The sequence below is a fragment of the Coffea eugenioides genome, chromosome 11, assembly GCF_003713205.1.
Source record: "Coffea eugenioides isolate CCC68of chromosome 11, Ceug_1.0, whole genome shotgun sequence".
Classification (NCBI taxonomy): domain Eukaryota; kingdom Viridiplantae; phylum Streptophyta; class Magnoliopsida; order Gentianales; family Rubiaceae; genus Coffea; species Coffea eugenioides.
This window is the reverse complement of record NC_040045.1, coordinates 32,706,796-32,723,156: the sequence shown is the minus strand read 5'-3', so window position 1 is coordinate 32,723,156 and position 16,361 is coordinate 32,706,796. Positions and strand designations below refer to the sequence as shown.

The 16,361-nt window shown below is 34.6% G+C and overlaps 1 protein-coding gene across 1 annotated transcript; it reads left to right on the top strand.

Annotated features, from left to right (window-relative positions):
• The first annotated feature begins 719 nt into the window (after positions 1 to 719).
• On the top strand, positions 720 to 7,881 carry LOC113752305 (receptor-like protein EIX2). Its single transcript, XM_027296423.1, has 4 exons — positions 720 to 918; positions 1,102 to 1,399; positions 4,065 to 6,819; positions 7,822 to 7,881. Exons 1-4 carry the CDS (start codon positions 720 to 722, stop codon positions 7,879 to 7,881), a joined length of 3,312 nt encoding a protein of 1,103 aa, XP_027152224.1.
• Positions 7,882 to 16,361: the final 8,480 nt, after the last annotated feature.

The window sequence follows — 16,361 nt, the reverse complement described above, 5'->3', positions numbered from 1 at the left end:
AGTATGGAATTCATTGAGCACTAAGGATCACGGATGGGTTGCAGGGCTCTCTTATCTAAAAAGCCTAGTCCTGTCCAGGGTGAACCTTACAGCTGCTCAAGATGGGTTATAGTCAATTAACATGCTTCATTCACTAACAATACTAGACTTGAATAGTTGTGATCTTTTCATCCATCTTCATCTTTCACATGTCAATTTCACATCTCTTGCTTCCCTTGCCTTCGGTGAAAATAATTTCAACAACTACATGGTCCCTCCTTGGCTCCTTAATCTTACTGGCCTCCACGATCTTCGTTTTGGTGATAATAATCTTTATGATCCAATTCATGGCCTGTTTGACCAAATGACCTCTCTAGTTCATCTCGATCTATCTTCAAACCCCTTTGATGATTCAACGTTCAACGTTGAAATCATTTTGTAATGCAAGCAGTCTTACTTATTTGGATAAGGGGAATAACAATTTGCAAGGGTCCAGCTTCCAAAACTAACAAACATATTATTGTCCTATAATAGCTTAAATGGTACCATACCGACCAATCTTTGGCAGCTGACGAAGCTACAAGTATTTGACATTGGTTACAATTCATTAACTGGTGTCCTATCTGAAGACCATTTTGTGAAACTCCGAGAGCTAAAGTCACTGGACCTAACTGGAAACTCCCTCGCTCTGAACGTGATCGCCTCGTGGGTTCCTCCATTTCAACTCCCAATGAATTCTGATGGGATCCATCATTGTGGGACCTAGGTTTCCAGCTTGGCTTCGGACGCAGAATGAGGTTGAGGTGTTGGACATGCGGAACGCGAGCATCTCAGATGCCATACCCAGCTGGTTTCATTATGATAATATTATGTCATTAGATCTCTCCAGCAACAGCCTAACAGGAAATCCTTTGGAGTTCAAACAATTGAAGCATAGTCGTTAGCGTTATCGAGATATATCTCTAAGCTCCAACAAATTGGACGGATCTCTCAAATCGTTGCCGTTGGATATTTCATATTTAGATCTTTCACACAATTTTCTTACCGGACACATTCCGGAACTTGAAGTTGGTCAAACTTGGGTTGTACATGCGCTCTTTCTAAATGATAACCGTTTCACAGGTACTATCCTTGAAGACTTGTGCAAGTTGGAAAATTTATCTTATCTGGATCTATCCAACAATCATCTCTCCGGAAGAGTTCCTCCGTGTCTAGGAAACTTGCGAGACCTGGGGATCCTAAACTTGGCAAATAACAGTCTATCTGGTCAAATTCCGAGTTCACTGGGTAACTTGTGGCAACTTTATGTTCTGCATTTGAATGGAAATAAATTCGTTGGGAAGCTCCCTACCTCAATGCAGCATCTGAGAAAAATTGCAAGATTATCTGCTTATATTTGTGAGTCATCAATATTTGACTAGTTCTTGGTGGTGGACTAAGCCAACCATGCCAATAATTCTAATACAAATGGATGAAGGAATACATCACTCAAAGAGACATTCCATGAGGACTTTAAGCCGTTATCATCTTATCAGCAATTTTCAACCATAGTTGTTGGAAATTCCATTGAACTGACTGAAAAAGCTTATTATTCAAATGTCATCTATACTGAAAGTGAATGATAAGCTCTTCTTCAATTGAGAGAAAGTTTGATAAATAAATCAAATCACCAATCATGGTGGATTGTTGCTCATGACATATGAAAGGAGTTGGCTGTGACACAAATTCTCGCCTTGTTTTAAACAAATTAGATAAGTTACCTTATATATTCCTTAGAAAAATAAACTAAAACCACAAGAATAGCAATTGAATCTATTTTGCTTGATTGATTCTTGGATTGCTTATTCCAACAAAACTCGCAATTATTTCTTGCCAAATAATGGTATCATATAATATTAAACATCCAACTAATCTATACTACTGCTTAAGGGACTTAGATTCTATGTAATCATACGTAATAGTGATTGCATAGTATAGTTAATATATGATGGTGGCTAACGAGTTAGTTCAAAATTAGAAAGATAGATTGAATGGGTGATATATTTTAATTGGGTGATAAAATTTATTATGTTTTCTCATGTTATTATCGTACTATCTACATTTTTTGTTTTAATAGTTATATCTATCATGTATGATTTTACATCGTTCGGTGCTTCAACTACCGATACCGATTTAGATGGTGATGGATGTCTCATTTAGGGTCACTGAAGCCATCGTGCTCCACAAAGACTTCCAAGTCATCGTGCTTTTGACCTTTTCCTACGGCACAATTGCAGGCCATGCCTCGCAAATGTCAACGGCCTTATCAGGACGGCATCGTGTATATATATATATATATATATATATGATAAATTTTATATGTACGGACAGTGTACATATTATTATCGTTAAATTCATGATACATATATAAAAGTTGGATTTTAAATTTTAAATTTAAATAATTATAAGTTATTCAAAACTGATAATGTATACACTGTCAGTATAAAAAAATTAATCTATATATATATATATATATATTTGTAAATGAGAAGTTTTAAATCCAAAACCTATTTACAATATTTTTGAGTTTACTATCCAATCCAATCCTTCTCAAATACTGCACCTTATATCACTTACAGTAAGGTATAAACAATTCCAGTAATATTTAATATTATCTCCTTAAAGGAGTTGGTTTTACCCATCCAATATTTTGGAGACAGGTGACAGGCTACCGATCTGCAAGTTTGTTGGTAATATAAGTTACTGAGACCTGGTTTCATCCTTTTTGTCATTGTTTAATATGCATCTGCTGGAGTAGGACAATCAGGGTTGGATTTTTTTTTTTTTTTGTTGTCTAGTTCTATCTGATTGTCTTATTTGTTATAATAATTAGTGAACAACCAGTTTTATTGTTGTATAAAGAATCATAAGAATATGCATAAGAAATGGGCAATGTTATTTCTTCTAAATTGTTCTGTTAATTAAACGTTCTTTAATTAATTTTACGTTACGAAGAGTTAATTTAAAAAGATTACTTCCAATGTGAGCAAACAAACCCATATAGGCACCAAGAAAAAAAAATCCAATGGGATATTTTTTAGTATTACTCCACTAATGTTTCTAGCTAATTACATTTCTTTTCGTTCGACTGTATGTCACGTTGTCATTTGTGCTATAACATCTGAATTATATAGAGTGATTTATCAGAGTATTTTTAAGGGACAAAAGGATTTTTATTAGGGGAATATTACAACGGAATAAATAGGGCAACTCCCATCTATTTAGTTTTTTTTTTTTTGGGACATGCTTATACATGTTGTTGTAGATGTCAGAATTCAGATATTACCAAATGCTGTATTTTCTCTTTCTCCATTGGTAGATATTCCCCAATCATCCAATTGAAATGGACACAAACTCAGGGAGGTGTGAAAATAATTTAGAAACTAAACCATATGACATATAAGCGAAGTTATTGACTTTATTTATTAAGGGATAATTGCCATTCAGTCATGCATACAGCTGTGACTAATATGACTATCAATTCTTCCCAAAAGACTAATTCTGTCCCTCATGTCTGGATGGTTGTAATTGTCGTAAAAGAAAATGGTTCAGTTACTTGTCTTATAGATTACAAACCATGAAGATTTGGATATTGCTTACCCAAAAAAAAAGAGAGAGAAAAAAGTCGAACACTAAATGTTTTTGGATTATTAGTTGATAATTTGATGATATTATGGTAACGTACGTATCCAAATCAAATTACAATCCAAATAAAAGTCAATCAATGTTTCCATTTGTATGTCACCAATGATTTTTCCCACAATCACGCAAGATTTTCAACGTTGTCTTTCCCCTCACCCGCGTCCGTAAATTTTTTTTTTCTCCCACGAAGACTTGAAGTCGTTGTCATTTTGTCACCTTTGTATAGTTCCATCCTACTTCCTACAAACACAGAACATTGAAGTGATGCTTTTTGTAAGCGTATAAATAAGGCCAACTGGCCATTTGTGCTTCCCATATCAAACAAACCAATAATACCAAAGAAATCCAATGGAGCATCATCTTCTTTGTACTTCTTCGTCTTTACTACTACTCTTCTTATTCAGTTCTGTTCCTATCACTAGCCAATTCCCGTTTGGTAGCCGCAAACAAGCTTATGATCATTCAAATGTCACTTGTATTGAAAGTGAACGACATGCCCTTCTTCAACTCAAACATGGGTTAAAAGATGAATCAAATCGTCTGTCGTCTTGGATTGGAGAAGGTTATTGTTCATGGGAAGGAATTGGTTGTCATAAAATCACTGGTAGTGTTTTGAAACTTGATCTGCGCAACATGGTGCCACTCTATTCTGATGAGGATTATCACTGCACAAATTGCTTGGGAGGCCAATTAACTCCATCTTTGTTCAATTTGACCAATTTGCGATACTTGGATTTGAGTGTGAATAATTTTTCAACATTCCAAGTTCCCACATTCCTTGGATTGTTGAAAAACTTGAGATACCTCAATCTCTCAGGTGCAGGATTTCATGGTGAAATTCCCCACCATTTAGGAAACCTCTCGCATTTACAGCATTTGGATCTTGGGGATTCCTATTCCTCCCCAGTATGGAATTTGTTGAGCACTAAGGATCTTGGGTGGGTTGTTGGGCTCGCTTCTCTACAAGGACTAGTCCTGTTCGGGGTGAACCTTACAGCCGCTCAAGATGGATTACAGTCAATTAACATGCTTTCTTCGCTAACAACACTAGACTTGCATAGTTGTAATCTTTTCATCCATCCTCATCTTTCACATGTCAATTTCACATCTCTTGCTTCCCTTGACCTTGGTGAAAATAATTTCAACAACTACACGGTCCCTCCTTGGCTCCATAATCTTACTGGCCTCCATGATCTTCATCTTGGTTATAATAATCTTTCTGATCCAATTCATGGCCTATTTGACCAAATGACCTCTCTAGTTCATTTTGATCTATCTTCAAACCGTTTTGATGCTTCAACGTTGAAATCACTTTGTAATGCAAGCAGTCTTACTTATTTGGATTTGAGTGAGAATATTTTGCAAGGACCAATACCAAATAAAATAGGCCAGCTTTCAAAACTAACAAACCTATTATTGTCCTCTAATAAATTAAATGGTGCCATACCGACCAATCTTTGGCAGCTGACGAAGCTACAAGATTTTGACGTTAGAAACAATTCATTAACTGGGGTCCTATCTGAAGACCATTTTGCGAAACTCCGAGAGCTAAAGTCACTGGATCTAACTGGAAACTCACTCGCTCTGAATGTGAGCTCCTCGTGGATTCCTCCTTTTCAACTCCAAGAAATTGGGATGGGATCCATCATTGTGGGACCCAGGTTTCCAGCTTGGCTTCGGACGCAGAATGAGGTTGAGGTGTTAAACATGCAGAACGCGAGCATCTCAGATGCCATACCCAACTGGTTTCAAGTGCTTTGTGATAATATTACGTCATTAGATCTCTCCAGCAACAGCCTGACAGGAAATCCTTTGGAGTTCAAACAATTGAAGCATAGTCGTTATGCTTCTCGAGAAGTATCTCTAAGCTCCAACAAATTGGACGGATCTCTCAAATCATTTCCGCTGGATATTTCAGATTTAGATCTTTCGCACAATTTTCTTACTGGACATATTCCGCAGCTTGAAGATGGTCAAACTTCGGTTGTACATATGCTGGGTTTTCTCTTTCTGAATGATAACCGTTTCACAGGTACTATCCCTGAAGACTTGTGCAAGTTGGAAAATTTATCTTTTCTGGATCTATCCAACAATCTTCTGTCCGGAAGAGTTCCTCTGTGTCTAGGAAACTTGCGAGACCTGTGGATCCTAGACTTGGCAAATAACACTCTATCCGGTCAAATTCCGAGTTCACTGGGCAACTTGTGGCAACTTTATGCTTTGCATTTGAATGGAAATAAATTCGTTGGGAAGCTCCCTGCCTCAATGCAGCATCTGAGAAATTTGGAAGCTCTTGATCTCGGAGACAATGGACTGAAGGATATTATACCAGCTTGGATTGGGGAAAGGTTATCAAATTTAAGGTTTCTAAGATTTCAGTCAAATAACTTCCGTGGACCTATTTCTGATACACTCTGCCAACTCTCGCATCTTCGAGTGCTGAACTTAGCACATAATAACTTGACTGGATTTATTCCTCACTGCTTTAACAACATTAGTGCCATGGTATCAGCATTTGACATTGGTTACGGCATTTATGGACAAGAAAGCCTTCAAGACATTAAGGGAGGAAGAGAATTTGAGTATTACGCATCGAGCCTTCGGCTTCTTAAATCCGTAAGCCTCTCAGCAAATAATTTAGTTGGCAAGATCCCGGATGGGATAATGGAACTGGTTCAATTGCAAGTTTTGAATCTTTCACAAAATCATTTGACTGGAAGGATCCCGGATAAGATTGGCAACTTGAAGCAACTTGAAACACTTGATCTATCAATGAATGCACTCTTCGGTGCAATCCCTGAAAGCTTATCTGATCTGTACTCATTGAACTTCCTGAATTTGTCACACAATAAACTTTCCGGGCCAATACCATCAGGAAATCAACTTCAGACCTTGACCAATCCATCCATCTATGAAGGAAACAGTGGACTTTGTGGCAAACCGCTCCCAAACAACTGCTGGGAACACAGATTGCCTACCAAAAATGGGCCTATTGATGATGATGAAGGCCACAGTGAGTCTGATTGGTCTTGGTTTTATGCTGGTACAGGACCGGGTTTTGCCGTCGGGCTCTTGGGAGTTTTGGGAATCCTTCTCTTCAAGAAATCATGGCGCTATGCATACTTCAAGTATATAGAAAGTGCCTGTGACAAAATCTGGGTAAAGACTACTCGCCTGAGGAGGAATTTCCGTTGAGTAAGTTCCTATAAAAGCACTTAAACTCTGTTTTTCATATCACACCCTAAGGAGCCACAACATCCATATCATACTATCTTTGATAATTTGCTCTTTGAAAAATTCACATTTTTGTAGACATTCCTCATCTAACTTATTCTTTTTACTTTTATATGCTGATAGTAGAGAACTAATTAGAACTTAACATTCATAATTTGCAACCTATTGTAATATGTAATTTTTTTTCTAAATATTTCTAAAGATTTGTTTTATGCGTTTGTCCAATACAAGAAAATTATAGCTCAATAAGTTTTTTTTTTCAAACAAAGAATCTTAATAAGTTATATCAACAAAAGAATAACATACCAATTTTAATAGATAGGAGTATAAAGTAGTAGATGCCTGATACCGAATAGCTTACCAACAAGATTCTAACGTCAAAGTGCTAGCTTTCAAAGAAATTTTTTTTCCGAATAACCTATTTTTTTTCCCAACAAAACCTTATTTGCTTTACCTAGGTTCTTACTTTCTAATGGCAATTGGTTCAACTCTCTCAAAATTTTGAATTCTAATAATTCTCTTCTATTATTCATATTTACATTTTGTTTTCCTATGTTTCATTAAATTCCATATTATGAATTTTATTGAATTTTTTTATTTACACCTGATTATAAAGATAATAGCATGTGGAATAATTATTTTACCATTAGCATTTGAATGCAGTAAAAATTCTATGTCGAGCAATTTAGATTGCTTATCTTGCTCATTGATCTAATTTTCCATCAGTAGTTTTATATGCTTTAGAACAGTTCCATACTAGATTAGTTTTCTACCTCCTCCACCACTGCCAGGAGTAAAGATTTGACAATTTGTGTATTTCAGACTAGACAGTTATAAATCTTGAACTTTAATTTTTTTTTTTGAAATAGGCACTTCACTAGAGAAAATTTGTTAACTTTGGTACTTTGTTATCTTTCAATATGGTAGGCCTATGACTATCAGAGTGGTTGCTGCTGTTGTTGTCCAGAGTGCCTCGAGAAGCAATAGTCGTTTTGTTGTGTTTTCGTGTATTTAAGCTTCGAGTATTCAGTGTTTTTCTGTTTTGTTTTGCATCTCAATATGTAATCTGAGGATTAGCCCTCTTTCTACAGCTGTGAATTCTATGTCAAACCAAAGTTTCAATTGTTTGCTTAAACAAATTTTGGAATTTTGTTTTACCTTCTCTCATTCTCGTCTATGCTCTTATCCAATGCAAAGATGCATGTCATGTGACTCCAAAATTAGATAAACGCTAGTTGTGGACACTTCTTGTTTTTCCTGCTAGTCCAACGCTAGCAATGTAGTTTAGAAGAGAAAAATCCAACGCTAGTCGATTAGGCACTTTTTGCGCAAGTTTCATCCATCACCTGTGTTCATGATATTTTCATGCATTTTCTTATTTTAGATCCCTTTTTTTTATCATTTTCTTGCCATTATACCCATTCTTCTATTTACTTTTTTTATTTTCTATTATTCTCATTTGCATTATCATGACCCCGCCAAGGTCGTCTGGGACATTGCAATTAATGCGATCTCACCCATTAGGAAATTTTGGCCCAATTCGAGATGGTAGGATCTCAGTTTTGCACGCGTAGGTGATTTTCAAAAGTAGGGATGGCAATGGGGGCGGGTGCCCGCCCCGCGGGGGACTCTCGGGGCGGGGGGTGGGGCGGGGGCGGGGGGGAATTTTTTCCCCCCGTTTAGTAACAGGGCGGGGGACGGGGGAGTATACCCCCACCCCATCCCCCGCCCCGCCCCCCGCAAAAGAAAAAGTGTATATATATAAATATATATGTAATTATATATAATATGTAATTTAATTAGTTATAAACTTATGATAATAATATTATTAGTTAGATGTATTATATAATGTATATTAGTGTATGTAATATAATTGATATTATCAATGATACGAATAATTAGACATGTCTACTAATAGAATTTATTAATTAGTTATACTAAATTTACTAATAGATTTATACTAAATTTCTAATTACACTTAATAGAATAACACTTTTTTCTCAAAAAAAAAGCACAAACACAATAATGAATTAGTGATTGTATTTGTACCAAAAGTGAAAACTTGACTATTTTAGTTGTATTTATTTCATCATATTGGATTGTATTCAAATAACTTTTGTTTGATTGTTTTTATGAGTTTCAATTGTAAAATTACAATGAATAATAACTGATGAAGTGTTGATATTTTAGTACTTGAATATTTATTAAAATTTAACTATAATAAAATTTTATTAATCCCGCAGGAAAAATTTTATTAACCCCGCGGGGGAAGCGGGGCGGGGCGGGGGCGGGGGGAGTGGGAGGCGGGGGACGGGGGGAATTAATAGGCAACGGGGCGGGGGGCGGGGGACCAACCCCGCCCCGTTGCCATCCCTATTCAAAAGGGGGAACTGTACCAAAATATCACAGATGTGAAAACATTTCGTTTTGAACCACACTATTTGTTCCGTGATGTCAGAAATAAATGATTGATAGGGCTTAATGTTAAGTGCACAATTAATAATGGCTTGGACTTGGGCCACGTTAGAAGTCAACTTAAAGTAGGCCCAACAGAATTGATGATATCAAATTCAAATAATTTATATGTTTAATGCTTATCTCAGTTATCTGTATTCCAAATCCAAAGTACTCAAATTTTGGATTCCCAAATAATAAATACCCAAATATCTCCAAAATGAGGGCATTTCGATAAATATATCTAAACACATGCCACCCTCAGTTGTACCAAAAACTTTAAAAAAAGGGTTATTATCATTTTACCCCATTAAACTATATCACTACTATCAGTTTACCCCATAACGTTATCTTTTAACCACTTTACCCCCATGAGTAATTCAACTCAACATATTAAGAAATTTTGGACAAAAACACCCTTTTATTTTATAGCATTGCTACATTGTTATTATCACTTTATTCGTTTAGATTATAGTAATACAATCAGTTTAGTTCCTAACATTATTTTCTAAGCATTTGATCTCGTCGTTAATCTAACTAGTATGGTCAAAATTTTTTAAATATATTTATCCTTTTTTATATATAATTAAAAATAAACAAGTTGGAATGATTATTCTTCCTTTTTTTCACTTTAAGAGATCGAAAAACATAAAAATAAAAGAATTTCTCAAATTTCTTTTTTTCACATTTATTAATACTAGGAAAAGAAAAAGAGATAGGAAAGAAGGAGACAAAAAATTAGATTTTGCAAAAAAAAAGAAAATAAAGAAAAGTCTAATATTATCATATTATTTTAAAGTTGTCGAGATTAGGATTGGAATTTGGTGGTAAACAAAAAAGTGAAATAATTTTAAAATAATAAAAATATTTAATTCTTTCTTATTTGTAATTTTTAAAAAAAGAATTGAGCTCTCTCTCTCCCTCTCCCCCTCCCCCTCCACCTACCCCTGTCCATCTTTCTATTTTTTTCAATATTAATAAGATTGCCAAGAAGAAAAAAATTAATATTTTGACTTTTTTCTTAATACTAAAAAGGAGAAGAGTCACTCTAAATTTTTTATTATTTTTATTATGCAAAGAGGAGTGTATTTTCTTCTAAAATTTTTTAACCTGCTAAGTTGGTTTAATGGTAAGACAAATTGTGTAAAAATAACTATAGGGGGTAAATTGATAATGAAACTATATTTTATGGAGGTAAAGTGATAATAATTTTAAGGGTTAAATATGTCTTTTCACTTTAATTAACAAACTCCGTTAAGTTTGACCGTTAGTTTTGGGGAGTGACTAAAAGATAACGTTAAGGGGGAAATTGATAGTAGCATCAAATGTTAAGGGGGTAAAGTGATAATAATCCTTAAAAAAATAACACAACATTCCACATTCCCAAAAACCTCCTATCCATGTGGTTAAAATTCAAATTCTCTTTGATCACAACTTATTCTTATATAGTATAAGGATGTTGGGTCATGGGTTTGAGATGACCCAATATAACCTAATCTAAAATCAACCTAATCTAAAGTTAGGCAGGTTGGGTATAATTCATTTAAGTGAAAATTCAATATCAACTAATCCAAAAAATGTCCAATCCGCTCAATTACCAGGTATAGTTTGATCTGTTGTATTTAGTTTGAAGAAATTTCTTCTTGTAATTTCATATGATTTGAAAAATTAGCAAGACATCAATGACTCGGTTGCACAGCTTAACGGTGAAATGATAAAAGAGATCTTAACTTCTACATTGAAAAATTAAGTGGCTGGTTTTGGGACTGATCCAAAACCATGATATGCCCCTTACTATGAAAGGGAAGGGGAAAAAATTATCCTTGAACTTTTATTTTTTTTAATTTTATTTATGTATTGATATTTTTTTTTGGTAATGTCAAATTTTATTAATAAATTGTTAGAAATTGTCTAGCACAAGTTGATCTACATCAAGGCAAGTTAAACATGCACTATAAATCACATATGTACAATTTAACAGATACAATAGATTCAAAAAATTACGAGCAGATCTAAAAAGTACAAAAAATTTCAAAATTGTTTTCTAATAGATAAATTGTTGCTGCTCCCATTTGTCATATTGCAATTGCTAGATCCACTAATCAACAATTTTAAGATCCAATAATGATGATGAGATCTATCAAAATAGATTCAAGATCCAACAAAATTTCAAATTTGACAATCAAATCTGAAATAAATTCAAATCTAACAACAAAAAAAGAAAAAGAAAAAAACACAAAAATGTCCATAAAAATCCTTAGAAGAATAGAAAATTCTCACTACGAATCCCTAGGAGAAGTAGAAAACTCTCACTAAGAAAATTTAGAAGAGACTTTATTAGAAAAACAAAACAAAACAAAATGAAATTCACGTGTTGTTATCTTAATCAAAATGCTTATCAATAGCCACATGATAATTCAACTAATTGAATATCAAGGTTTTGTGACAATTCTTACATGGGATGACAATTGCATCTATTAAGGGCCTTATGGTGTTATAATTCAGTTTGTTTCAGCTTCTGGTTAACTTAGTGACTAAAATTTCATATGTGGAATTAATTCTTATCGTTGTTTGTCTCTTAACTATCAATTTGTTTATATTAATTTAACATGTGTGTCTAGACATGCTTCCAAAGGATGAATAGTTGAAAAAAGATTTCATTCTTGAAGAAAAGTATATTTTTTGATTTAATTTATCTACTCCACGCCTGGAAAGAGGGATGATACACATTACTTATGGTGACTGTATATAATATTTTAATTTTGTTATTAACAAAATTCTCAAAAGATATTTAATGCATTAAACTCCCAAACAATGTTATCTAGGGGTTGGAAAATATGAAAAACAGACCCAATCCTAGTCGATTCAGAAATTCAAGGACCGAGTCTGCAATTACTTGATTCTTTAGCAGGTTAGATAAAGTGATAATTTAGAGACTTTTTTCCCTTTCAATCCTCTCTTTTTCTTCCTCCTTGCCACCACCACTCCTCCTACCACTGCCGGCCGCTACCTTCGGTTGGCACCTCCAGGCCGCTACTGCCTCCCTTCCCCCCTCCACCCCCCTTTTCCCCCGCCTCACCCTCTCCCTCACCCCACCCCATCCCCTTCCCATGCAACCTCTAGTCGCGCAACCAGAGGTCATGGGAGGGGAGATGGGAAGAGAGAGGAGAACGAGATAAAGGAAGGAGAGCGAGAGAGAAAGAAGAAGGGAGACGACGGCGACGGCGAGGTGGCGGTAGTAGTGGTGGACTGAGGTGGAAGAGTGGTGATAAAAGAGGCAAAATAGATGTGTGTTTGTAGATGTTTTGGGTTTTGCATTTTAAAAATTTTATGTGTTTTTAGAGGTTATTATAGATAAATTATTAAAAATTTTGTACAATAAAAATACCCCTGAAAACATGGGTGCCAAATGCAGCCCAAGTTACTAACCACCAAAAAGTATCGCAGTTCTTCAATAACAAAGTTTTCCATCTCTATATAAAGATCAAATGGGTCTTAATTTCCTACAAAAATTATTATTTTATACTTAGTTTATAGGGGTAATTTTAAAAACCTCCCCTGAGTTTTCGGACAGTTTCATTGCCCTTCCCCTGAGCTTTCTGAAATATCGGACACCTCCCCTATTAGGTTGTTGGGGCCCAAATCTTACACTTTACATACTGAAATGACTTAATTACCCTCACAACTTATCACATATTTTGTAATTATGTTGACAGAATTAATTAAAGCATCAGTACATAGGCTTAACTAAATTAACTACTATTTGGAAGTTAAATTAATTTCTAATATGTCATCACAAAAAGGGCCCCAATAGGTTTAGCTTAAGTTGCAATATCTGTTTCTAATTGTAAATGATGTTGGTGAATTTCAACTTTCTCCTCTATCGCTTGAACAAGTCATCTGTGTGTGTTCCTAATTGTTGCAGCTGCTCATTTCATTCATAGAAACGTGTTGCTTCAGCTCATCCAATACCAGACTCTTAAATTGTTCTCTCTTGCAGCTTGATTTTGTTGTTATATGGAGTCTCATGCAATTACTGTTACAGATAGACATTAGAAATGGCCGCAAAAAGAGTCGTTGGTTTCCAATTTTCTAAACTTTTGTTGAAATCTTGCCTTTGCTATAAGTTCTACTTACACAGTTACACCCCTCCACTTTATTTAGTGTTCAAATAGCTATGTACTATTCATATATAATTAACTCACAAATGTAACACTAGAGGGCAGTTGTGGAACCTTTTGTTTTCTCTCTCCTGATACTACTTTTATATTATTTGCGTTTTTGAATTGGACCAAATTTGTTATCACCTACTTAATTTTAGGGGAGGTGTCTGATATTTTAGAAACCTTAAGAGAGTGTAGTGCGTTGAGGTTCCTAAAATTATCCGTAGTTGCTATTATGTAAAAGTGCACTGATTTTTTGTTCTAAGGTTTAAGAAACAGGTGCAAGTTCTTTTAAGCATTACCACTCTATTTTATCCTCAAGGATATTTGTCCTTATATTGCATTAGTTAAGTGATAAATATAGCCTTAAAAAAGTATATATAATACATGACTCGGTTGTAATTTTCTTCTACTTGCACACATATTAAAAAATTTCCCTTTATTCTATCTTCCAGCAATCTTAAAACTACATTTGAAGAACTTGAACATGGCTAGTTTTTTTGAAAGAATTGGCAACCAACATCTTGAGTATGGAGATGGAGGAAACTTCATACATTGACAAAAAGGGTTAAGGTTGTACATGTTGTAGAACTCAAAAATTTCTACCGAAAAGCCACAGAAGATAAATTTCGTGAAATCAATGTATATGGGGAAGTAATTACACATATAATAATATGTGTGGGAGAAAAGAAATAATACCAATAATAATCTACTAATCACATTATCAGAACAATACTCTTAATCCTTTACTCTTCTCAACTAATACAATAATATGACTTCCTATTTATAGACTAGATGACTTGATAAACAAATCTTACAACCATAAGAAATTTCCTAATAAGATATTAATTTCTAAACAATAAAACTACCATAACTTGAATTAAGTAAAATTATTAAAACCCTAACTTGACTAAAATACTACTAAATAATAATATAAAAATTTCTAATTTTGAGCCTTGATTTAATATACCTACACATATCTTGACAACACCAAAATTTAGCACATAAGGAGACGAAAAAAAATCTTAAAGAAACTAAAGAGAAGCAGAAAGGGATAGTGATTATTAAAGTTGTAGAGGCCACATCCTTAATGAAATGGGTAATGAACTTTTTGATGTTTACCACACGGTATTAGCTATAAATGAATTTTGGGACAACTGGAATCCAAATACATGCAAGAGGATACTATAATTAAGAAGTTCCTTATTTTCTCTTTTTAATAATTATAAAATGATAGATGCAAGATGATACGAATCCCATTGATGATGAGATTCGCGACAACGAACCCCGGATTAATGGTGATAATCACAAGCTTGGAATTGAAGGAATTTTCCTACTCAGACCTCTCTAATCCCCGTGATTGGAATTTCGATACAATCTCGACGTACAATCCTATGAATTAACGAACCCTAGGAACGTTAGAAGGTGCTACATTAGGGTGTTCAAGAAAAGCTCGTAGAGCCAAGAGAGAAATTTCTGTAAAATGTCATAGTTTCCCTCCGACAAAGAAAGTAACGATACTTTAATGAGTCTTGACACAACAATAACCAAAGTAACTAGACTAACCAAAAGACACAACTAAAGGATCTTGAAAGCCGACCCATAAACCTAACTTAAACTCACGGATCCAAGCATAAGGGCTGGACCATTTATCTAGCTACTAACACAAGCCCACATAATATGGATTAAGCTAATGACATTAACTAATAAAAAACATAAGTTGGAAAATTCGGTCCATAAAATCCTTCTTCCAAACAATTTTGAGCAGCCATTTTAGTGGAGAACTCCGAGCTTATATCACAAGGCTTATTATGGCACAATTTGCAGCAATTTGAGAAATTTTTGAACCGTTAAACTTAATACAATATGCATATAGATGAAATCATTGTTGTGAGTTCCATAATAGACAAGTTGCTTCTAACGTAGAAAGATTTCAAGAAAAGTTTGAACTACAAAGAAAAAAGACATCAGTCATGAAAGTGTTTCTAAATCTGACAAGCAATTAGATGTACAAATGCAGGAATTAAGTCCTTGCAAAAGCAATAGCATCCATCAATCTGTCTCCGAGTGGCAAAGTTTCAGAAGATTTTCATGACTTCAAGGAGGAAAGATGTGAGGGGGAGTTTAAACAGGGTCAGATATGGGCACTCCACACGCCAGAGCATAAATTGCCTAAAATGTATGGTCAGATCAAGAAAATTGGACGTTCCCCTTTCACGTTGTACGTTGCACCACTTGAATCTTCCTTGGTGCCTAAAAATGCCACACAGCCAGCTTGTGGAGCATTTGTAGTGAAAAGTGTAAAACTTCAACCCTTGGAAACCTGTTCCTTTTCACTTTTGTTGAAGGCAGACGTCAATGGTAAGAGCAGGGTTGAAATTTTTCCCAAGGTGGGAGAGGTTTGGGCTCTGTACGGAAAATGGGATGCTGAATCTTCATCATCTGAGCTGCAAAATTGTGAATGTCATGTGGTAGAAATCATAGACTGCACTGATGGTCACACTAAAGTTTCACCTTTGGTACCTCTGAAGCCTCAGGGCATCCATAGTGTAAAGTGTAATCCACATACCATATCAGCATTCACTATCTCCTCTTTTATTATACTCTTACTCATAATGGATTACGCTCCATACGCTATAATAGTATGGGTCTACAATCAAATCAAACATTTTTTTTTAATAATGCACAACTCATATTTCATAAATAAATTAAGTAATTTTTTAAAAATAATTTGATTATTTTTAAAAAATAAATTATTAACTTTCATTAAATTTTTTACCTTTTGGAATTTTTATTTTCTAAAAAATAATATTATTAATTTTTGAGTTTGAACAATATATCTTTTTCTAT